Source organism: Lepidochelys olivacea, assembly GCF_965140295.1.
Source record: "Lepidochelys olivacea isolate rLepOli2 genome assembly, chromosome: 6".
NCBI classification, from domain to species: domain Eukaryota; kingdom Metazoa; phylum Chordata; order Testudines; family Cheloniidae; genus Lepidochelys; species Lepidochelys olivacea.
In genome coordinates, this window is record NC_140416.1 from 52,797,055 (window position 1) to 52,819,261 (window position 22,207).

At 42.6% G+C, this 22,207-nt stretch overlaps 1 protein-coding gene across 1 annotated transcript in view; it reads left to right on the forward strand.

Moving 5' to 3' along the window:
• TTC17 (tetratricopeptide repeat domain 17) overlaps nucleotides 1-21,514 on the forward strand; it is an 88,017-nt gene extending 66,503 nt beyond the window's left edge. The window contains exons 17-25 of the mRNA XM_084631215.1: nucleotides 1,025-1,198; nucleotides 3,883-4,133; nucleotides 5,195-5,360; nucleotides 10,141-10,261; nucleotides 11,820-11,979; nucleotides 12,708-12,791; nucleotides 15,054-15,173; nucleotides 17,572-17,715; nucleotides 20,398-21,514. Of these exons, the coding sequence (XP_084487341.1) occupies nucleotides 1,025-1,198; nucleotides 3,883-4,133; nucleotides 5,195-5,360; nucleotides 10,141-10,261; nucleotides 11,820-11,979; nucleotides 12,708-12,791; nucleotides 15,054-15,173; nucleotides 17,572-17,715; nucleotides 20,398-20,529 (1,352 nt within the window). The 3' untranslated portion in view covers nucleotides 20,530-21,514. The remainder of the gene's footprint in view (nucleotides 1-1,024; nucleotides 1,199-3,882; nucleotides 4,134-5,194; nucleotides 5,361-10,140; nucleotides 10,262-11,819; nucleotides 11,980-12,707; nucleotides 12,792-15,053; nucleotides 15,174-17,571; nucleotides 17,716-20,397) is intronic.
• Nucleotides 21,515-22,207: the final 693 nt, after the last annotated feature.

A 22,207-nucleotide genomic window follows, 5' to 3' on the forward strand; every position in this document is an offset into this window, starting at 1 on the left:
CCTATTCCAATGCAGATTTCCTTTGTCATTTAGTCTCTCTGTGCCTCAGTTCCCCAGCTGTGAAATGGTGATAATAGCACTTCCGTCCCTCACTGGGGTTTTGTGAGGGGTGGGCATTTGATTCCTTACATTGATAAATAAAATTTACTGGGTGCTCAGATACTACTGTGATGAGGGTCATATAAGTGCATAAGGTAGGAACATTGAGATTTACTGTTAATTAACACTGATAAAGCATTTGAGATCTGCAGTTGAAATGTACTTTAGAGATTGAAAATGTTACGAGTTTGTCGTTAGATTCTTAAGTGGCTACTTCTTATTTCAGGCTGTTTTTCAGACTCTGTTAAGATTTAATCACATCACTTGTTTACCCTGAGGTTTTACCTAAGAATGTCAAGAGAGGAGTGTAGTCATAATGCAGGATAAATGGATACATTGCTCTGTCTATGCTCATTACTATCTTTCCTTCTGGGTCTGATTTTTGTGAAATTTCTCCCAGACATCTTGTGTAGTCCTTTTTATGTCTTCAGTGGGTTCTGGGCTTCCAAATCTGTATGCCGACACCAAGGAGTTCTGAATTTTGAGTTAAATTTCAATGAATTTATGATTTTGGCTTAGGTTATAATATGACTAAATCGTGCTTCAGAAATATACATCCCAGTTAGCACCCAGTGTTTTTTTTCCCCAGGTACTAGTTGCTCCAGTAATCTTCCAGGAGAAGAAACTGGGCTACTAATGAAAGAGAAAATCAGAGTAGATTAAGCATCTGAGATCCTTTTATTCTGAACTTTTAGTGGCCTGATCTAGCAAAGTGCTTAGCACTCTGCACTTCCACTAAAATCTCACTGAGTTGAGGATCCTCGGTACCTTGTAGGATAGGCTTATTATGTAGGAGAAGAAGGAAAGGGGTGGAATGTCATTTCTAGAGTGTTGCTTCTGCACCTTAATAATTTAGGGTTTGTATTAGATGTGTCCAGAGGAAGGTGATTTATAATGGGTGTGTCTCTTTCTCTGTTTTTTACAGGCCCCTGTCATGAGAGAAACCAGGATGGCAGCCATGACAAGCAGAAGTACTTCAGTGACCCCCAAGAGTCTGTAATAACAGCTGAGGAAGAAAACTCTGAGGGAGATATAGAAGAAGATCCAGAAGCCTTGGTTCAGAGTTCAACAGGAGACCCTTCCTCCCTGAGACTGGAAAGTAAGTCATCCTTAGAATTTCGGTGCATGCTTGGACAATGAGCCACTTTCTACACTTCAAGCCGAGCTTCCTTTTCGGAAGAGCTGTTTTCCTTCCTATAGATATGCTCTCCAGTTTTGCTTGCCACAAGGATGAAACACTTATGACAAGACAGAAGAAAGGCTATTTCTTCAGTTGATTTCTTTTATGATCTTTCAAGTCCTTCCCAAACAGCAGACAAATTAAAGGTGCTGCAGCCAAGGCTATGACCGAGTTTCTTTTACCTTTCACGTTCCCTGTTTCTTTTAGTTTGTGTGGGCAAAAACACAGGCTGTGTACAATACTCTCATTTACTGGAACATGACTTGTTTCTCGAATTGCTGCTCCTCCCAAAGTGAAATAATAATGGAACCTTTAAGACGTTATAAAGTTTTTAAAATAGTGTGTGAAGCATCTTTGACACATTCTGCCTCTTTAATGTGAGTTTTACTAGGGGTGTACTGTAGAAGGCCTTAAAGCAATCCCCTGCATGACATAAGAGTCAGAGAATTGTGTGCATTAATATTTAACACGCTTCAGATTTTGAACTCCTCAGACCGCAATCCTGGTGAGTTTTCCTCCCTTTTACTTTCCCTAGTGAAACACAATAGTAATGAGGTAAACTGCTGAAATGGATCTTGATAAGTTTCACTCTGTCGCACTTGAAAACTCCTTATTTTGTCTCCTTAATCCAGGGAGAGAGAGGAAGAGAAACAAGTAACCTTTAAAGCTGATCCTATTCTGTTCCCCACTCTTCTTCCTCAAGCCTAACAGAAAAAAGTATTAGGGTCCAAGTAAAAGCCCAGAGAGTAGAGTATGGTCCAGATTTAAGGATACTATTTCCTAGAACACACTATGTTCATTTGTATAGCCATCTCATTCTCACCTTAGTAATTCGAGAGGTAAGATCAGGACATGGAGAGTTTTACTCCATGTCAGGGCTTGGCTACGCTTGCAAGTTAGAGCACATTAAATCAGCCGCAGGCGCCCTAACTCCTGAGGTGTCCACACTAGCAAGGCACTTAGAGTGCCTGGACTCTGCAGCTGGAGCACTCCTGGTAATCCACCTCCATGAGAAGCATAAAGTTTGATGCGCCCCGGCTGAAACTCCCGGGCATCAGTGTGGACGACGCATTGCATTACTGCACTGTGATTGGCCTCCGGAAACATCCCATAATCTCCTGAAGTAAAGTGGCCACTCTACTCACTCTCTCAACTCTGCTGCAGGCATGCAGATATCCCACAGGTTCTCAGTCTTTTGTATTGGTGACCCCTTTCACACAGCAAGCCTCTGAGTGCAACCCCCCATTATACATTAAAAACACTTTTTTATATATTTAACACCATTATAAATGCTGGAGGCAAATCAGGGTTTGGGGTGGAGGCTGACAGCTTGCAACCCCCCCACCCCATGTAATAACCTCACAACCCCCTGAGGGGTCCCGACCCCCAGTTTGAGAACCCCTGGGATATCCCCTTTGAAAGCTCCCTTTCTGACAGGGGACATGCTTATCTGCTGCAAGACAAAGCAAATTACTGTGGAATGCCGGGGGGGGGGGCCCTGCAACTGTCTGAATTTACAAGACAGCATGCTGACACACTCTCTGCCCCCCAAAACACAGTCTGTCCCCCAACATACACACAACACACTCCCTGTCACACTCCCCGCCCCCTTCTCCCCCCCATTTGAAAAGCATGTTGCAGCCACTTGTACACTGGGATAGCTACCACAATGGACTGCTCTCTGTGGCGTTGCAAGAGCTGCTAATGTGGCTGCACCAGTGCGCTTGCAGCTGACAGTGTAAACACACGGCAGCGTTTTCCCTGCTGCGGTCTCCAAAGGCTGGTTTAACTCCCAGCGCTCTACATCTGCAAGTGTAGCCATGTCCTCAGTGCTCAAGCTCAGAAGGCTACAGAGAAGCAGCTGTCTATCTTCCCACTGAAACAAAGACAATTGTCATGGACAGGGAGAAGAAGAATGAGAATTGATCTAGAGTTGTCCACTTTTGAATCAGCAATTGATGAAGCATCATTATGCAAAGACCTATATTTTCCTAAAGACTTTCCAATAGCTTCTGACCATTTGTGATGCACAGTGAGCGAGCAGTGATCTTCCTATTCAATACTTCTGATTCTGAAAAAATAAAACAGCAGTTGGTACTGAGAGTACAACTGCCATGGTCATGGTAAGGTCTAAATTTCACCTAAAACTTGTTTGCTTATGTCACTTTTCAGAGTCGTTTGTGTGCATGCGTGTGTTCATGGTGAGGAAGGGGATTCATTCAAATGAAATATTTCAGTTCTATTTATTAAAACAAAATATTGTCATCAATCCAGCTTTCATGAGCAGCCCTATAATAACAAACCATGCAACTCAACAGTTTTGAAGAACTTTAACAAGCCAGGGTGTGTTGAATAAAAATCAGTTTTCCGGCTCTCAAAAAGTGGAAACTGTGATTTTTTTGTTTGTTTGTTTTGGGTTTTTTTTTTTTTTAAATTGTAGGAAGTTCCTTGCTTGGTGTTTACTTTTTTTTAATGAAATGTCTTAGATGGTCTGCATCATATTTGTACAGGTAGAAGACTTTAGGCATAATCCCTTTGTACTGCCTTTGGATACTATTGTAACACACATAATTTTGGTGACACTTACTGACATTTCATTTCAGACACAGTTGTTGCAGAAAGCAATGACTCAGAAGGGATGGAGAGTTTGGGAGATGCTCAGATGTCTGAAGAGATGTTGGCCTTGGTAGACGAGTTTGAAAATTCCTGGTCTCTTGAAGCCTTTGAGGGGGCACTGGAGGTGAAAGGTCGTCGGATGGACTTGCAGGGAATTCGGGTTCTAAAGACGGGTTCTCAGGACGGGCTGGCTAGCTCCTGTTTTGGAGATTGTGGAGATGATGATGAAGCTGAATGGGTAAGAGCACTCATTTGCAAGATATAGTTTAGTAGCATTCATAAGTCATATGCTAATTTACCATGACTGTAACAATGATGGTTTGAAGGGAGGCTGAACACTTCAGCCTGGAATACAGAGTCTTTAATCTCTAGGTCACCAGTCTTTCCTGAGTCGTAAATGACCAAAAGACATGACCACCTGAGAGCTGGTTGATGGCCTCTGAGAAATAAATTGGTAGTTTCAGTCCACCTCCTAACAGACAAAACTGCCATCAGCATTGTTACTAATTGACATCTTTATTGGTAGCAAAGAGGCCAAGTATTGAATGAACCATGGAGCTTGAGTACACCTCTTATCTTTGGGGCGGTCCAGGCAAGAGACGATGGTTGAGTCTCACGGCTGGTGAATGAAATTTGCACTTCATTGTGCAGGTAGAGGATTTCATTCTCCTATGCTCTCAGATCTGGCACTTACCAGAACTGAATTCATTTTGATAAATGCATAAATTTAGAGAGACAAGGCAGCTGAAGTAACTTCTATTAGAGCTACTTCTCTGATGAGAGAGCAGCTTTTGAGCTCCACAAAACTCTTCTTTAGGTATTTTTCTGACCTCAAAAAGAGCTCTGTGGAGTGTAAAAACTTGTCTGTTTCATGAACAGAAGTTGGTCCAATAAAAGATTTTTCACCCCCGACTCTCGCATACCCTGGGACCGTGACAACAACATGAAAAACATTAATAAACAATTGTCTTTTTTTAAAAAAATGTATCTACCTTGATGCATTCAGAAAACTAAAAAACAAAATGCTATTCTGCTTTAACTGGCCTTGGACTTTTACCCCCAGTGAAAAATTGTAATAAAAGGGAGGGTACAATATTAACTAAAAGGTCTAGTTAGTGTGAAGATACCTGATGTCCATTTTGATGGTGCTAGGAACAGAACTAAAAGGAAAGTGTTCCAGTTCTGTAGCAATTAAATGGATTTTCTATCACATACACAAATGAATCCTCTAATGTATTTCATTTGTGCAATACAGTATAATTTGGTAGGGGTAACTGTGACAATGTTGTTCTTTCACAGATCACATTCCAGGTCAAACGTTTAAAGAAACCAAAAGCAGAAAGCTTGGATCTTCAGGAGCCCCCTGGGAGAAATGGAGAGGAAGGGGTTAATGCCGAAGATGAAAACCTGTACCAAATGGCTCTGGAGATCAGTGGCCCAAAGATACCCTCCCCTGGACCACCAGGTAAATTACTGTTTTCAGGGAAAGCAAATCCCTCAGTGCCTCACATTCCATTGTATTAATACATCAGATGGATAATAGTGAGATTAGAGAGGTATATTTCGGTCTATATGAATAAGTGGCACAATTAGAATTCTATCCCACAAACATTCTCCTAGGAGCCCCTATTTCTAGAGTGCAGCACAGTTGTGTTTTGTATAGCATCTTTCACCTCAGCTGTTTTTCAAAACACTTTTGGGGGTAAAATGAAAAATAATGAGAGAGAGAGAAATTGAGAGGAGAAAAAGCAAGGGAGGAAAGACGTTTTGGGGTAGTATTTGAATGAAGCCAGAGAGATAATGAGGTGGAGAAGTTAGTAATAGTAGTAGTAGTAGTAATTTACCTGGTGTCATTGAAGTGCACAGCATTTTTGTATGTTCAGATACCCCAGTGACAGACACAGTATGAGATACATTTGATATAATGAATGATCCCTGCTCCAAGGACTTTACACTTGAGACAAAAATCAGATATTGTCCCAGTCACAAAGTACTGCTGAGTTTTTATTTTTACTGTTTTCTTTGGTGATGGCCTAAAACAATGACTAGACATCTGTTCCAGATAGCAGGAATTGCAGAAGAGAAGACTCTTGCACCAACTGAGGTGAAGTAAGGTGAAGAGAGAGATGAAGGTTGTGCTAGGGAGCAGAGAGGGAAAGCAGAAGGAAAATAGAAAGAAGCAAGATCTGTAAGATAGGCTTGACGAAAGTGTGAAGGTGTGCATCCACCACAGGAGCCATCAGTGGTATTCTGCACATGCTGGAATCTGAAGCACCTGGAGCCTGGGGATGCCATAGAGGAGAGAGTTCAAATAGTGAAGATGAGATGAAATGAAGGTATGGGGAGGATTTCAGCAGACATGAAGTCTAGATTGTGTTGTCCTTGGGTAATGTTGCAGAGTTGATGCTAGACATATTGGTATTTTCAAGCAAAGGGCTGTCTTATTGCACCAAATTTTAGTCGGTGACCTGTTGAAAGATGGGATGACCAAGTGGGTAAGGTGCTCAACTACAATCCTGAAGGTTGTGGGTTTGAGTATAATTCAATCTCAGACTTAAAGACCACCTCCAGTTCACCCAGCTGCAAAATGGGTAGCTGATCCATTGGAATAGGACAGTCAAAGTGGTTGGACATGATGCTGGCGACATCACATCCTAGTGTACTGTTCGCTGTGAAACCGATATGCCTGGACCATATCATGTCAATGAGCCACTGCTCAGGGAAACTTTTTGACTTTGATCACTTGGGGTGGATTTGACGTTGTGACTTAGGAGGCCATTTCAAAGGTTCTAATACAGTAACTCCTCACTTAGTCGTCTCGGTTAACGTTCTCACGTTGCTGATCAATTAGGGAACATGCTTGTTTAAAGTTGCGCAATGCTCCCTTATAACGTCGTTTGGCAGCTGCCTGCTTTCATAGAATCATAGAATATCAGGGTTGGAAGGGACCCCAGAAGGTCATCTAGTCCAACCCCCTGCTCAAAGCAGGACCAAATTCCCAGTTAAATCATCCCAGCCAGGGCTTTGTCAAGCCTGACCTTAAAAACCTCTAAGGAAGGAGATTCTACCACCTCCCTAGGTAACGCATTCCAGTGTTTCACCACCCTCTTAGTGAAAAAGTTTTTCCTAATATCCAATCTAAACCTCCCCCACTGCAACTTGAGACCATTACTCCTCGTTCTGTCATCTGCTACCATTGAGAACAGTCTAGAGCCATCCTCTTTGGAACCCCCTTTCAGGTAGTTGAAAGCAGCTATCAAATCCCCCCTCATTCTTCTCTTCTGCAGGCTAAACAATCCCAGCTCCCTCAGCCTCTCCTCATAACTCATGTGTTCCAGTCCCCTAATCATTTTTGTTGCCCTTCGCTGGACTCTCTCCAATTTATCCACATCCTTCTTGAAGTGTGGGGCCCAAAACTGGACACAGTACTCCAGATGAGGCCTCACCAATGTCCACTGCTTACAGGATTCTCTGGAAGAGCAACCCCTCCTCGTGGGGATTAGAACCGGGGGAGCTGGCAGCCCCTCCCCCATCAGCTCCCTTAAATTCCCTGTAGGGTATGTGGCTCGGCAGTTGCCTACCAGTAGTTCAGCTGTCCCTCCCCCAACTGCCGTGCTGCTCCTGTCCTGCCCTCTCCCTTGAAGCTGCTCCTTGGAACTTCCTGCTTGCTGGGGGATGGGGGGGAGAGGAGTGCTGATGTCAGAATGTCCCCCTGTTCCTGCCCCCACCCCCGCTCTGTACCCCCTCTCCACAAAGCTGAGGAGGGGACAGGGCTTGGGGGGAGCTTCAGGAAGCTATTGCTTCCTGTCTGATCTGCTTAAAAGGGCAACATACTTGAAGTGCGGTCAGCATACTTAAAGGGGCAATGCACATGTGTCTCACTCATGCATGCACCCCCCAGCATTTTGAAAAGTCAGCACCTGTGCAGCCGTGCATGTGCTGTTCTGGAGGAGGGAGTGGTGCGCTCCAGCTGCGGAGCGTGGGTTCATCATCAAGTTCAGTTTTTGCAGGGAAGTGTTTGCAGCTACTGCCCTGCATCTATTCCGTTTCCTCCCTCCTGCCTCAGTCCACATTGTCTTGTAGAGTGTGAAGCTATGTTAACAGTGGAGTATTAACACTTGGGGGCTCAGCCGAAAGGCATTCCCTGGGAAATATTCCACCCTCTTACTCCACCAGCTCAACCAAGCTTTACAATCATTCATTTCTGGGTACCATATTAAACTGTTGGTTTAAAATTGTTTAAAACTTTTATTGTATATGTATACAGTGTGTCTTGTCTGGCAAAAAACATTTCCCTGGAACCTAACCCCGCCCCCCTATTTACATTAATTCTTATGGGGAAATTGGATTCGCTTAACATCGTTTTGCATAAAGTTGCATTTTTCAGGAACATAACTACAACGTTAAGTGAGGAGTTACTGTATGCGCTTTTAATAAGCTCCCATTTTAGCAGTTGGAAGACTTGGATTTGTTTAATATTTAAACAGTAAAGATTACTTGAGGCTAAGCAGGTTGGAAATTGGATTGTACCTGTGACCTTACACTCCCCCATAATGCTGAGCTCCCAAATATTATCTAGCTATCTCGGTCATAGATATTTGTATGGTGTCCGTTACTATAGTATCTGAGCATCTCATATTCTTTATTGTATTTATCCTCTCAATACACCTGCGAGGTAGGAAGTAATATTTATCCCCATTTTACAGATGGAGAGCTGAAGCACAGAGAGGCAAAGTGACACGCCCAGGGTCATGTAGGAATCTCTGCTAGAGCAGGGAAATAAGCTCAAATGTCCCACTTCCCAGGCTAGCTCCCTAACCAGTAGACCATCCTTTCTCTTGTTATATATTATCATTCCTTAGTGAGATGATCACCACCACCACCAGCAGGGTGGGCTCAGAAATGCCCATGTGAACTACTGAATACCGAAAAGTGAAATGCATTCCACAGTACCAACATGCTGAGAAATGATTACCCTGGCATGAATTTTCCCACTGACACACTGAGTGCAACTTCCCTTAACGGGCCTCTAATCAATGTCTTCTATGAGTTGATGTAATAGATTTATTTTAATTTTGCAAAAATAAAGGGAAAGCACTTTCATGCAGGCGTAGGGGGTAAGATTTGGATCCAAATGGCGAAAGAAAATCAAGTAAGTAGAAATAGATCTTGAAATGCTGCCTAGGCAATGTATTTAGCTCTTTGCTTGCTTGCTTTTTTTTCTCTACATAGTATTGTTGATGTTATTAAGCACTGTAATAGTGAGAACCATATAGGGCCAGCATAGTTAGCCTCTTGCTGAGCTATTTAATGGCTAAAATGTTTTTCTGTTTATATACACTCCACTTGTTTTGAAACTCCCATGTGAGAGACAGTATTGACTGGTGATTAAAACAGGAAATCTGAAATGTTAGGGCCTGTTCCAAAATGCACTGAAGTCAGTGGAAAGACTTCAGTGGGTTTTGGCCAACTGGTCTTATTCCTTACTTTGTGACTGATCTTCTGAGTAACCATGGACAAATTATGTCCCTGCCTCAATCTACTCATCTGTAAAATGGGAAGAATAATATTCACCAACCTAATGGGGATTTCCGAGATTTAATTTCTTAATGGTTTCTAAAGTACTCTTAGATCCACAAGCAAGACGGTGTAAAAGTTATCATCCATCATGATCAATAATAATGTTATTCCCTGAAAAATATTGACATTATTCCATCTCACCATGAAACAAGAAGAACAGAAGCTACAATAATCAAAAAATATTTGCATTGATTCTGGAAGTAACTGCAGAACTGACAAGGAAAGCTCAGCACCTCCTTGGTAATATTTTCTATTTAATAATTGACCTCAAGAAAGTTCAAGTGCACAAATGCAGGTAACACGTTGCTTTTTTTGTGTGTAACCCAGAGAATTATTATTCTTAAACTTCAGATGTGGAAAGGTATTAATGAAAAGGTTTTTAAACATACATATTGTAGCCTGTCATATCCTATTAGGCTCCAATCCAGCAATCAGATCACCATAGGCAGACCTCTGGGTTCCATACAGGTGTGGGGCTCTTTTCACAGGGATCCAATTGCAGGATTGAGCTCGTAGCTCTTTGAGGCAGGGAATACCTCACATGCCTCTACATGTGTAAAGTGCTGTGTAAATCTGACGCTTTATAAATCTTTAAAAATGAATCTTTGTAGCTTGCTTCTTTTTTTTTTTTATGATAATTCCTTGTATTACCCGCTTCTTTCTAGGAAAAAGGCGCGACTATCGCAGCCTGGGCTGGCCAAGTCCTGATGAGTGTTTGAAACTCCGGAGGGTGGAGTTCACTACTGTAGCCAGCACATGGCTAGCTGTTTCTGCTAAAAATATTGAGTGAGTATCATGCATGTGAACTTAAGTAATTGGGGTAGGGTGGCTATATGGTGGTCTTATGTACGTATGCCAAACATCTTAGTGGCCCACTAAAGCAAATGGCAACTCTACTATGGCTTCAGCCAATCTTGATACCACCTCTATGGTAGTCAATCCAAGGAGGTGAGTCTTTAACATGGAGCCAACAGCAGGGCTGGGGACTGAGACAGCCCCTTTGTTCTTTGCTTTGAGGGTGTCCGTCCCTGTGGGTCACCCACATTTGCCATTTAGGGGTAGTGGTAGATCCTCAGTTGTTTCAGGCGGTCCTCTAGCAGCAATGAACAGGGCAGCTATTTTCTATCTGTGCTTGGCAAGAATCTTTTCTCTCAAATACAAACCATGTTACTGTTGTCCCTGCCCCTGTCACCTCAATATACATGGGGATCCTCCTCCGTAAATCCATTCTTGTGCGGAATCCTGCAGCCTATTTGTTATGCACAGTATCTTGTGAGCATGACACCAATGCTCCCAGGTTTACCTGGGCTGCCTGCTGGTTTCCAGAAGGTGTTTAAGGACTGAGAGAGTGCTGCCTGTGAGTGATAGTGTTGTAGTTGCGGTCAATGGAGGTGCTGAGTTAGATCCCAGTGATATAATAAAGAGGAAGCTGTCAGCAGGTCATTCTCCAGCAGAGCCTTTCGACTCTGGACCTTGATACCCACCTTGGTCGGAATCTGTTGACATTCAGGGATTGCTGCAAAGGCCATCTATTTGCTCGGGCTTTGGGGAAGGGCTGTGGGTTTGCATGGGTATATTTTGGTTTTTTGATTTACATACTGGTTAGTTTAATTTTTGTTTTATTCTGTTGTTGAGTGGTTTTTCCTTGTAATGACTGTTATTTAAAACAAAATAAATAGACTATTTCCCTTCCCCTTTTCTCATCCCTTTCTAGCCCATTCTGTAATATTGCAAGTCCCCTTTGTATTTGGATTCTTCACAGAAGAGAATATAAAACCTATTGATTAGGCAGACAGAGGAGGGTGAGCTGTCTTGGATTTGAAAACCTGCTCTAACTAATGCAAACACTGAGCCAGGTTGGGGGTGGGTGGGTTGTGTGAGCTGTATAATCATACGTGTATGAAGTGCTAATGGAAAAACTACCAATATACCTCCATCCTTGGTGACCTATATCAACTCTGCTGCTGTAAGGAAACTAGCTTGTGGTTAACGGCCACTCTTGAAGAAGAGCTCCGTGTGAGCTCGAAAACTTTCTGTCTCGCAAGCAGAAGATGGTTCAATAAAAGATATTATCTCGCCTACCTTGTTTCTCTACCACTTAGTTATGCAATCTAATAAGATAGACAAGCATCAACTAGAATGGGTTAGCAAAGAAGGCTGCTGTTTTAGAATTTTGTCTTCAGAGTGAAGGTCAAATTCTTCCTGTTCTCCAAATGAGGTTCTGCCAGCATCCAAACAAAACTTACCTGCTAGATAAGCTGTTTTTGTTAATTGACTCCTCCCTCTCCTTCTCCTGACCAGGAGGGTCTTATATGACTTAGAACTTGTTTTAATTCCTTTCTAGCATTACAGAGCACATCGATTTTGCCACACAGCTGCAAGAACCAGCCATGGAGCCCCTTTGCAGCCCCAATCTACCTGCCAGTATGCACACCTTGGACCATCTGCAAGGGGTTTCCAATCGGGCTAGCCTGCATTACACTGGAGAGAGTCAGCTAAAAGAGGTACACTTCTGTCTTCAGACTGCAGTTTGGTGGCTATCTGAGATTTTAAGAATCAAGAGGCAATTAGGTTTATGTTAAGGATAGGATAGTTCCAAGGATTTGTAATAGGCTAATGAACCTTTCCTCGCTGATTGACTGTTCATGGGTAGTAATGGATGAATACTACCATCGAATGGGTATTCAGCAGCTTATGATGATCTCACATCATTTTTTAGTAGCTCAGAGGCCATATTGTTAATTCCCTTGTTGGCTTTCTAAACAAAAGAGATGAGAATCAAATGGTCCCTGGACACTGAACTGCCTCCTCATTCCTAGAAGTGGTCCCTCTAAGACACACTGGAGAGGAAATTTGTAAAGCAACTGCCGCCAAGGCTGTATCTATTCTGTGGCTAAACAGTCGCTAGAGCTGTCAATCTGGGATCTTTTGCCAATAATGAAGTTATGTAAAGAAAAGTTTGCCATGTATGTTGAGCAGATCACAAAATGCTGAATCCTTTCTCGTCATGTCTTCCACATTTCAGTATTGTACTTCAGGGGCCCTGTTCTCACTGTAGCATGCACAAAAGCCCCCAGATATGCAGGCAACACAGAGTGCTTCTTAGGGGAGGGATCAGGTCTTTGCTGGGAGACAGCATCAGATTTTAAGAAGCCATTTTCTTACCTGTTTTTCCTTGATTTCATCTTGTCAATTTCCATCCTCTAAGCACCTGCCTTTTCCTCCTTCCCAGGTATTACAGAATCTTGGCAAAGACCAATATTCACCACAGTCATTAGAACAAGTCGGAACTCGAATAGCCAAAGTTTTGGAAAAGGTATGTGTGTGCGACAAACAAAATTGAAGCAGGGTCTTATAGTGTCCTGTTCTTTACTTGCCTGACAGTCCAGCCTCAGGGCTATGTGTCTAGAAACTCAGTCTAGGATGATAGTTTAAAGAGAGTTCTGTCTCTGTGCAGTACCTACAATTGCTTGTACGCTTTTTTCTGACCCACCTTCTGTGCTTATACAACATGAGGTGAATCCATCAGATCTCTGTGCGTATCACTTTAATAAAATAAAACGTTTAAAGTATTCAACCCATATGACATCATCTGTGTACTGGGCAGTGTTTTCATTCTTCTTCACTGGCTTCCAGCTGAGGATCTTAAAGAACTTTGAAAACATTAATAAATGGAGGCTTGGCACACCCCTGCCAAATAGGGACAGTACTGTTAAGTCTGTTTTAAAGCTGAGGAAACTAAAATATTGAGAGATTAATGTCCAGATTCTCCTCTCTTACACAGTTACAACTCCCACTGAATCCAGTGAGCTTCACCCAAATAAGTGAACCAGGAATTTGCCCTGTGGTCTACCACAGGCCTCTCACTAAGACTTTGGCTGGGTTAAGCATAGAACACAGATCATCCATCAGCTAGTTTTATTCCTTAGCCAAATATCCTATCCAAACACTGCAAGCCTGCTACTGAGTTAATAGCAGAGGTGAAAGTAAGCCAGTACAGTCTGGTACGGCGTACCAAACCTGCAGTGGCCGGAGTCCCGGGCCCTTTAAATCACCGCTGGAGCCCTGTTGCCGCTAACCTGGGGCTCAGGCAGTGAGGCTCGGGTGGCGCTTTAAAGGGCCCGGGGCTTCAGCAGCAATTTAAGGGGCCCGGAGCTATGCTGCAGTAGGGGTGGCTGGAGCCCTGGGCCCTTTAAATCGCCCCGGGGCTCTCAGCTGCCACTGCAGCTGAGAGATCCAGGGGCCTTTAAGTCATTAAAGGCCCAGCCTCTTCCAATTGAGGCCATGCCCCTGCTCAGGACTCCAGAGTACTGGTAAGTCCTTCAAGTTACTTTCACTCCTGGTTAATAGTGTGCATGTGCGTGTGTGCGTCTCATAGAACAATGGTCAGATTTTATACCTGGATCCAGTTTCATTATATCTGCTGTCTGACTGACATCCACCAAAAGAAGTTGATCAGGTGAAGTTCAGAACACTCTGCTCCAAAGCAGGAAACCCTGAACCAGGCTCATTTATAAAGTTAATGGAAGAGGTTTCCTATTTGGGCATCTCAGTGTCAATGGTCTGTCTTGATATCACTCATTTCAGCAATACTGGACTATCTACTAGCCCTGGAACAACCTAGACTTTGTTAGTTCCATAATGATCCACTACTCTTTGGTAGAGGCTTCTAGATCAGATGCCCACTTTGGTAGGGCTGTCCTGACGTCTTTGTTTAAGTAGGACTCCGACTAGCCATCTCGAAGCAGCCAGATAGCTGCTTGTTAGTTACCAAGAGTGAAATCTGTGTGAACAGTCACTCAGTTATCTACCCTACAGTAACTGTGGTTCTTTAAGATGTAATACATATGGATTCCATGACACCCCCTCCCCCCTTCCCCACAACTATGAAGTCCTCCTCCTTTGGGATTCTGTATTGGTGAAGGAACCGGCGGACGGTTGGGCCTGTTCTTTCTTTTGTGCCTTCAGCTGGCGGGGTGGGGAGGCATAATGACAACTAGGGTGCAGGTGTAGTCCCAACAAACACTGCTGGCTAGGAGAATTCAATCTTACATGCATGGATTGTATGCATGCCAATAGTAGAATCCAGGTGGACAACACATCTGAAAGGACCATAGTTACTTGAGAGTGACTAAACTCTTCTTTCTTTAGGTCAAGCACTCAGAAATTATGAAATGCCAGAATTAAGGTTGTCCTTAATTCTGGCAACACTGATTTGGCCTGCTGGTGCAGATACATTGTTACAGTCCTTAATTACATACTTCCATAGGACTCATGCCTCAAGAGTGTACAAGATGGATGTACAACAGGTCACAATGAAAGTTGCAGAAGCAACCATAAATTTGGCATTTTCAGGCATTTGACTTTGCAACCTAAATAACTTAGCTGTTTTGTATATCTCATTATTAGGCAACAAACTCTTTTCTGCTGCCTTTTGTAAAGGTATACTGTTTAATTTTTAAATGGAAAACATTGCTTATGGATCTGGGGGGAATGTAGAGGGAGGAGGTGGGGCTGGGAGAATGTTTGGTACAGGTTTATGTAATTCTTTTCCCCCTGCTGCATTGGTTTTTTTCAGAATCAGACGTCTTGGGTCCTCTCCAGCATGGCAGCTCTCTACTGGAGGGTGAAAGGTCAAGGGAAGAAGGCAATAGACTGTCTGCGGCAGGCCTTGCACTATGCGCCGCATCACATGAAGGTATGTACAACACTGTTCACTGCTGAAATGAAATACTGGCAGCTCTTCCCAACTTGTGGCTCATATGTAGCCAGATAACGAGTTCTCATCAGTTGGCTCTCATCAACGCCCCCCCAGCTAGTGTAAATGTCATATGCACTCTCACCTGGCCAACACATGGATCTAAGATATTAGCCAGTCCTAGTGAAGGTCCTTGAGGCTTTCATCACCTGTTTAATATAGGATGTATTTTTACACAGCAGCAGAAGAACCAGTTATAAGTCTCCCCGAGCCTGGAAAGGCAGGTGAATGTCCTTCAAGACTGACATGCTCAGTAATAAATGGCAGGCAGGCTGTCGATACATACATGAATCCCTTGATCATATGGAGTTGCCTTAGCTGCTAAATTTATGTAGGCATGCTGGAACAGGAATTTGCTGTTTCTGCCACCCAGGGATTAGTTAATATGTTCTAGGAATGCTTACTGCTTATATAGCACTTTCCATCTACAAAGAGTTTTACCTCTGTTGGGAAGGTTGGTCATAGTTATTAGCCTCTGTTTACAGCTATGGGAAGTGAGGCATAGAATGGAGAAGGGACGTAGCCAAGTCTACTCAGTGAGTCCATGGCAGAGCTGGGATTAGAACTGAAGGGGAAAAAAGGAAGAATGGTTTTGTCATTAAGGCGTTGGATTGAAATTGGGTGATCTGGGGTCTGTTGCTGGCTCTGCCACAAACTTCCTGGCCCAATCACTTAGTCTTTGTGTGCACCTCTATTCCCCATCTGTAAAATGGCGATAAGGGTGCTTCCCTACCTGAAGGGGTATTGGGAGGAGGTATATGTGTTTGTGCGGTGGTCAGATACTGTGGTGATGGGCTCTTCATGGGTGGAAAGAGATAAATTAGTTTATGCCTGGCTTCCCTGTCCCAAGTACACTCCACCTGACAACACTGTGTCTATTTCACTTCTACTGCATCTGTTTCACTTCTGTAATTCAGTCTTGCTTTGTCCTGCATGTCTTAAAGGAAGACTGGAACTAGGAGATTATGCAGGTTAAGCACCATCAACTTTTTATTTATCTCCCCACCACTTTCTTTTTATTGAACTGTTTAAGGGTCTTCAGAATTGGTTCCCTTAGCAATGTGTTTTGTGGGAGGAATTGGAGTAACATGATTGGCAGTTGTTAGCACACTGCCAACTTGGCATGAACACACCCTTGCAGTGCTGACCAATCTCCAGCAATTTCATGTCATTGCTCAACACCAGAATGCTTTCCAAGCTCAGAACTTGTCTTCCTACTTGAAGGAGCAGCTGTCTCCAGAAAACACGTGGGCTTGGTTTGTTGAAATCCAACAGCTTGAAAACTCTGTGAGGTTTGGCACTGAATGAGCAGCTATTCAATATTTTGTTTTATCCTCGTGTGTGTCTCCATGCCTTATTTACGGAATGTTATTCAAACCCTTTTCTGACTACAGAGTTTCCTTGTAGGTTTTTCTGTGGCACTCTTCACTATAGTATCTGAGTGCTTCACAAACATGAATGAATTTATTTTTACAACACCCGGTGAAGTGAGGTACTCTCCCCGTTTTAATGATGGGGAGTGGAAACACAGGGAGACTAATGTCAGAAGTGTCCATTAGCTTTGGGTGCCCAATATGAGATGTCTAGGGCCTGATTTTTTTTTTTAAGAGTACTTAGCATTATGTAGCAATTTGTGTGTTCACATCATAGCTCTCATTGATTTAATTTGCAACTGTGAGTGCTCCGCTCTTCTGTAAATCAGACCCCTGTGAGGTGCCCAGAAAATGAGGAATAAACAAGTAGTGGCCACCTGTGAAAACTGGGTTTATGCAACTTTCCCAGCATCACATAGGAACTCTGTGACAAAGCATTCAGCTGCGTTAACGATAAGACCATCCTTTCTCTTCCCAAAATCCCCTGCCTCATCACTACACACCTTCTAACTTCTGCAACATATGAGAACTTCACTACACAACACTGATTTATCCCCAGCGGAGTCCCGTGGGGGAAAAATAGTATAGGATCATGTAATTAAAGATTATATCATGCATATGCTTAAGGGAGCCAAATTAGGATTGCAGAAGCAACCTTAAAACTAGCATTTCTTAACCTTTGAGTGCTTGACTTTGCAACCATAATGAATGATCTGTTGTTGTAGATTTTTGTGTGTAATTACATATAAATATTACAGAGATCTGGATTTGTACTTCTGAAGTCTAAACCCATGAGAAATAAAATAGGAGCAACCCATCCATCTCCAAGAAATAATCCAGTGGAAGGGAAGAGAGGGCAGAACCCCTCTGCCGATAGCATTCACTACCAACTCCCTGATGCAGGGTCAAGAGACTGCAGCTTGTACTGACCCCTCCCTTTATACCTCTGGCTCTTCTCTTTTCAGGATGTCCCACTAATAAGCCTAGCGAACATCTTCCACAATGCAAAACTTTGGAATGATGCCATCATCGTGGCTACCATGGCAGTGGAAATAGCCCCGCACTTCGTGGTTAATCATTTCACACTAGCTAATGTCTATGTTGCAATGGTAAGTAGTAGCTGCTAGATTTTCTCCCATCTCCAGATACAGTGTAAAGCAGCTTTGAGCCCAAGAACAAACTTAGAATTTCTAGGCTAGAGGTTCAGGAGGCTGGAAGTGGAGATGAGCAAGATCAGAAAGGAGGAATATTCTGTCAAATATGCTCTTTCAATTATTCCAACATCTGAACTGATCATTTAATACTGGGATGGCTACTGTATTTATAGTCTGGTGTCACAATGCTATAGCTACAAGGCCTAGTAATGACAGTAGCCAGCTGTAGATAATTCTGCTTAATCTCCCCTATAAATAATGTCACTGTCTATAGGCCCAAGGGTTACAATACAATACAAAATAACTGGATAACGCAAGTGAGGCATAATTTCAATATCTAGATTATCAACCCACAAAGATCACTAGTTGCTAGAGAGAGTTTAAACTCCTCACATTGTAGACATATTTCTTTCAACATATGATTCTACACCCTGTTGATTAAAAGGAGCAAGTGTCTCTCATGCTCCTAGATCGTCCATTTCTCATTGGACCTATCCTGTATACTTGATTCTAATCAATTAGTAGAGCTGGTGCCAAGAAATCAGGATGGTTAAAGGGGTACCATCAACTTGAAATCTAGTTGGTATCAACGAATGAGTCTGAAGTATTTTCAGGTACTACACTTGCCTCTGATTGTCCCTGCCAATTTTTCAGGACTTAGTCACATATTCTTAATATTTTAAAATGTTTTGACTCTCCTTTGTTGCTGTATGAAAGGCCCACACAAATAACAGAGGAAACTGACTGGGTGGCCAGGTACTACTGCAGTGAGGGTGGAACATATAAATAATTAGATATATTGTGGCACTAACTGCACACAATGTTGCCAAATGTACAGTGGAAACAAACTGAGACTTTTTTTCTACTACCCTTTTATATTATAGTCATCTGAGTGGTCACTTGAGGTAATAGTATGCAGAACACGTCAGACAAAAGTGAAATTGAGTCGTTGGTGTCCCTTTAAAGTTAACCTTCTGAAAATACATACCACCATGCCTTTTCCCATCCTCAGCACACCCTTTCCCTGCCTCCAAAATGCCCCCTGGACCTAGGGGTTCTTGGTGGGGGATGTGGGGGTGGGGCACGACAGAGCTGGCAGAATTGGTTCAGTGCCAAGTGGAGAGGGCTCCCTGGACTTGGGATATTCCCTGTGAGGGGCCTTTTTTTGCACCAGCTCAGGCGCTACATAGGGCCTGCAGCATGGAAACAAATTCCCCTTCTGGGTCAAGTTACACATACATCAAAAAGAGTAGCTCCAGCAGGGTGAATGGGATTACTTTACTGTTTCTGAGAGCAGAATCTGTCCCAGTAAGCTAAGTATCAAAAATGTCATATTAGCTACCAATACAGCATTAAAAATGTTGACATACACTAGATTTAACCAGCAAATTGTCATATAATTTGGAAATGTTAGCCATCTGGCAAGTGGAGAAAATTCTGGGAGATTCTATGGAGTCTTGCACAAAACTGTAGAATTGTGTGGAAAATAAAACTAAAGGGACATCAGGGTAAAACCAAATCACTATAAAATTTATCCTTATGTATGTTACTAATGGAACTGTAAATAATAAGAGCTGAAAATGGAAAAGTCTCTGGTTCTTCACATCAGATGCTGCTCATTAATTTCTCACTTTTCCCATAAGAAACTAGTTTGGGGCTACTTACGCGTAATTCCACAACAAATGCCCCTTCTTGTGTGAATCATAGAAAAACTTTGTTGGTTGGTCTGTGTAACTATTATAAATAACACTTGGCATCTTTTATCCAAAAATTTCAGAAAGCCTCACCAGCCCTGATTTAATTAAGCTTCCTAACCTCACGGGGAGGTGAGTATTATCCCCATTGTATAAACGGAAACACTGAGGTACAGAACAGATGTGACTTAAGCAAGACCACTTGTTAAGTCAACGGCAGAGCAACACCCAGGAGTCTTAACTCTGAGTCTCCTGCTCTGAGCGCTGACCCACAGTGCCTTTCAATGCACTGTGCAACTTGTGTTTAAAAGAAAAAAACTGAGATAGAAAAAAAAATCTTGAAAAATAGGCTACAGTACTAGGCATTATATCTCCTTTTATCCAAGGATCTCAAAGTGCTTTATAAATACTTATTGATCAAGTCTGCATGGCAATTAAATGCCCACGGCTGGCCCGGGTCAGGTGGCTCAGGCTGCAGGATTTTAAAATTTGCTCTGTAGATATTTGAGCTCCGGGTAGAGCCCGAACTCTGGGACTCCCGCGAAGGGGGAGGGTCTCAGAGCCCAGGCTCAAGCCTGAGCCTGAATATCTACACAGCAATATTTAGCCCTGCAGTCCAAGCCCTGCAAGCCCAAGTCAGCTGACCCAGCCCAGCCATGCCATTCCATGGTCCTTTTATTCTAGTGTAGATGTACCCCCAAAAGTCATATCCTGGGAGGGGCTGAGCATGCTCAACTCTCATTGGCTTAATCGTCACTCATCATTCTGTGGGATTGTAAACCACATAACATCCCTGAGAGGTAGGTGAGGAAAATATAGAGGTCACTTCACATTTAATGACCCACCACAGCACTGCACAATCATTTAGGACAGGAAGTGAATAGAATATGTTGTGGCTTTTGCTTTTTTGAAAGCTGACATTTTCAATCTTCTTTCCTTACAGGAGGAGTTTGAAAAGGCCATGAGATGGTATGAATCAACATTAAAACTCCAGCCTGAGTTTGCACCAGCAAAGAGTCGAATCCGCACCATCCAGTGTCATTTACTCATGAAAAAAGAGCGACGGTCTCCATAAAGATTAGCAGCTTCTTCTTTTTTCTTAAGAAAACAAAATCATTGTTCACTATTCTGCTTTTTAATGAGGGGTGCTAAGATAAATTGGGGAATCAAGATTTCTAACAAAACTCTTGGAAAGAAATGGGGTTTGGATCAAGGGATTTTTAGTTTGTTTTTTTCAGGCGGGGGATTATCTTTGGGGAATAAATACATTTCACAAGCCATGATTTAAAACATCTGTGTAAATACTGAGCCAAGAAACTTTCCACGTGTCCACAACCTACTCCAGGATCATTAAGTTTTTCTTAATGCTCAAATTGGCGCCAGCACCAACAATAACTTGCTTCATTTTGTAGCATTTAAGTCAATGGAAATGCAAAGCACATCCCTGCACCAAATAGCAAAAAGTTATAATCAGCTCTTCACCCATCAGAAATTCATGCTTTACCCAGTCTTGTCCAGTCCATATTGCCGTGTTACCAGCTCCAAGTTAGTTTGTGAAGGAGGAGGGAACATGATTTAATACAAAATCTTAGTTAAAAAAACAAAGTGTTTTAGGAACATCAAGCCTTTTTTATACTGTTATTACTGTTGCGGGATGGGGATGAGTAGGAGGATGGGAACAGCAGGAGACCACAGTCTAAATGGTTTATATTTTGGTTAGAAGACAAAAAGAAGCCAATCAGTTAAAATCCAAATAAGGGTTTTTATATCTGTCTGTATATTCGAAGCCCTCTGCAGCCCTGAGTCTTTGTTTTACTAATTCTTTGTTCGCTGTATTTTTACCCATCTCGGAATAAGGTGCAAGTGTTACAGTCTAGCTCTCTGAGCCTTACAACTGCTGAGAAGAAGAGAGAGAACAGAAATTGTGAGCAAACAAGTCAGGTGAAGTGTTTCCATGTCAATCTTCTTTGGTCGGTGGAGGACCTGAAGCTCCAGACATCATTGTTGAATCAACAAGGGCACACACTTGGAACAAAATAAAATTATGTTTATGAACAAAACCCTGGCCTGTGGTTTAATTTTTTGTGTGCCTCAGATTCCTCTTTCTGGGGGGAGAAAAAATGGAGATGCTAATTTGAGCCGGTCGGAATACTTTTGACTAGATTAAATTCATCAAAATTTGTTTCATCGAAGCTGAAACATTTAGCAGAGACTTAGCAGTTTGCGGTTTTTGTCATTAGGGTTTTTTGGTTTTGTTTTTTTTGAGAGAGACTCTCTCACTGTGTAGTGGATGGTTAGGGCATTGACGTTGGTTGGGATGTAGGAGATCCTGGTTCAAGCCACTGCTCTGCCTGATGCAGAGTGATCTGGAATGAAGAACTCTGCTCTGAATCAGGCAGAGTAGGGACGTGAACCTGGGTCTCCCATATCCCAAGGCAGTGCCTTCCCAAGCTCAGGTTTTGATCCAAAAACAAACATTTTGAGACCATTTCATTTGTGCAAAAGCATTTGAAAGGGTTTTCATCCCAGTGCAGAACAAAAATAAATTTTGGAACCTCAAAAGTTCTGAAACAGAACTGTCGTCCTCTAGTCCGATCTAGTGATAATAGCACAGATACAGCTTGTTCAAAAATGAGGGGGCGGGAAAATCACAAAAATATCAACAATGTTTTTTGTTTTGAAGTTTTTAAACATTTTAGAATGCTGTTCTTTTCAGATGTCATGTACCTTTTCCGCTCTTCTGTTCCTCCCAT